General features: G+C 44.4%; 1 protein-coding gene across 1 annotated transcript; it reads right to left on the reverse strand.

Annotated features, from left to right (window-relative positions):
- Positions 1-1,206: 1,206 nt before the first annotated feature.
- On the reverse strand, positions 1,207-2,182 carry LOC119357743. The gene is made up of 2 exons (XM_037624593.1): positions 1,356-2,182; positions 1,207-1,247 (listed from the first exon to the last, which is right to left on the reverse strand). Exons 1-2 carry the CDS (start codon positions 1,951-1,953, stop codon positions 1,207-1,209), a joined length of 639 nt encoding a protein of 212 aa, XP_037480490.1. The 5' UTR covers positions 1,954-2,182.
- Positions 2,183-2,474: the final 292 nt, after the last annotated feature.

Raw genomic sequence — 2,474 nt, forward strand, 5'->3', positions numbered from 1 at the left:
CCATTAAATATCTTATGTCAATTAGTTGACGTTGGACAAGGAAGACAACATAATGAGTTATGTTTGCTTATATTCACACATAAGTTATATTGTCATGAATACTCCAACATGTGGTGCTTGCTCAATATCTTTTGCTAGCCAAAAATCCGCACCAAGTAGAGATACTACTTGTGCATCCAAAACCCTTAAACCCAGTTTCATGTCATGAGAGTCCACTATATCTACCTATGGATTGAATAAGATCCTTCAAGTAAGTTGTCATCAGTGCAAAAGGCAATAAAATTTCTCCTAAATATGCATGATCTTTTATTGTAAGGGAAAATAAGCTTTATAAAGTCTTGTGATGGTAAAGAAATAAAAGCAACAAACTGCATAATAAATGTTGCTATCATAAGGGACAACATAAAGTGACGTTCATTTACATTAAGAGCTTTTATATCCAAAAATAAGAAGCGCATGACAACCTCTGGTTCCCTTTGCGAAGGGTCTATCTTTTACTTTTCTGTATTTATTTCAGTGCAGGAGTCAATAGTGTTCTTCTCTCTATTCCTTTTTTCCTTTTTTTTCTCTTTGCAAGAATTATGTGGTGGAAAAGATCTAGGCACATATATCCAGTTGGATATGAATAATCATGAGTTATTATTGTTGACATTACCCTTTAGGTAAATAAGTTGGGAGGTGAAACTATAAGCCCCTTTCATTCTTTGTGTCTAACTTAAACTTTTGCTCCATATATATGTCATGAGTGTCAGCAATCATAGAAGACTAAATGATAGTTTAGTATGTGGACTTACTAAACAAAAGCTCTTACATGAGACCCTTCCTGAGAATATGATGAACTGTAATTGTTTCCTTGACTAAGAATATAGTTTGATAGTTTTCAAGAAAGTTTATGCCTTATACTTCGTAATTGTGATGAATTGTTACTTGATCATGAGAAGTTTTATGATGATATATTGCTGCTAGGACAATGATCATGATGCTACTATATCTGTATTTGGTCTTTATCGACACCTCTCTCTCTTTCTAAACATGTGGTCATGATTATCAGTTTCAGCTTTTGCTTGAGGACAAGCGAGGTCTAATCTTGGGGGAGTTGATACGTCCATCTTGCATCATGTTTTCCCACTAATATTTATAATGTTTTTATCATTATAACATTTTGTGATGCAATTCTAATGCCTTTCCTATCTTAATTTGCAAAATTTACATGGAGAGGAAGATTGCCGGCATCTGGAATTCTGGACCTGGAAAAGCTACATCAGAGATACCTATTCTGCATAACTTCAAATTGACCTGAAATTTCACGGAGAATTTTTACAGAATATATAAAAAATAGCGGAGCAAAGAAGTACCATAGGTACCCACCAGTTGCCCACAAGGCAACATGGCGTGGCCACCCCACCGGACACCAACAGGTTCAGTACCAGCAGCGGCCGGCAAGGTGGTGGCAGGCCGAGGGCGCGTGGCGACGGCAATATCGGAGGCATGGAAAGCGATGGACGCCGTCGGCGCCGGGCTAGGTTCTCCGTGGTCGACACCCTTGAGGTGGTGAACGATTTGGCACCAGGCACGAACGGGATCAGCACGGGTGGCGGTGGCTGGAGCAGCGACAGCAGTTGCGACCGTGGCGGCGTGGCGACGGGGACGCCCTCCATGGTGGACGCCGTGGCGGCGGAGTTCTTGGACGGCTGCGGCGGCCTCCTTGGCGAGGCCGTCTTCCCCAAGACGGCGCTGGAAGTCGGCGTCCCAGCAGGCAAGGGACTCCCGGGACTCACCGGTGGCCTTGGCAAGGCTGTGCTTGGTCCAGTACTGGAGCACCCTCTCGAGGGCGCGCGAGGGCACCCGCATCTCCAGCGGGCGGGCTTGGGCGGCGGCCGGGCGATAGTCCCACGCCGGAGCGACGAGCACCTTGCCTTCGGAGCTACGGAGCTGGAGCACCTTCGCCGCCATCGACGGCGTGTCTAGGTCTGGAGATCGGGAAGGTGGGCGAGCAGATCGAAGTGGAGCTTTTGCTCCCACCGCCGCTGCCCATTTATTCAGGGGAGAGCTCCTAATTCTTGCCGAACTCGGATTGGAACTGTCGTCGGCTGAACTGGAATTGGGATCCAACTCGAGCTCGGCTGCGGCAATCTCACGCGCTCATTCATTTTTGACTGAAGAACAAATGGAACGTCTTCAGTTTCTCAGTCCACAGAAAGAACAAATGGATTTCTTCAGTTAAAAACCTGGACGCCTCTGCATCCGACTGATGAATTTCTACTATATAAAATAGGATGTGCAAGACAGAAAGAAAATTCATTGCCAATTTGGCTTTAGGGAAATTCGGTGGTACAAAAATCAGTCATAGTTTGTATTGTTCTTGAGCACAGCCTAAAATGATGTGTATAAAACACACAATTGTACTTTTAGGCAAATCGCATAAATTTCTGAAGCCACTAAATTCGACCTCTACTGAATGTTGCTTTTTTTAT

Source organism: Triticum dicoccoides, chromosome 2A (genome assembly GCF_002162155.2).
Source record: "Triticum dicoccoides isolate Atlit2015 ecotype Zavitan chromosome 2A, WEW_v2.0, whole genome shotgun sequence".
NCBI classification, from domain to species: Eukaryota; Viridiplantae; Streptophyta; class Magnoliopsida; order Poales; family Poaceae; genus Triticum; species Triticum dicoccoides.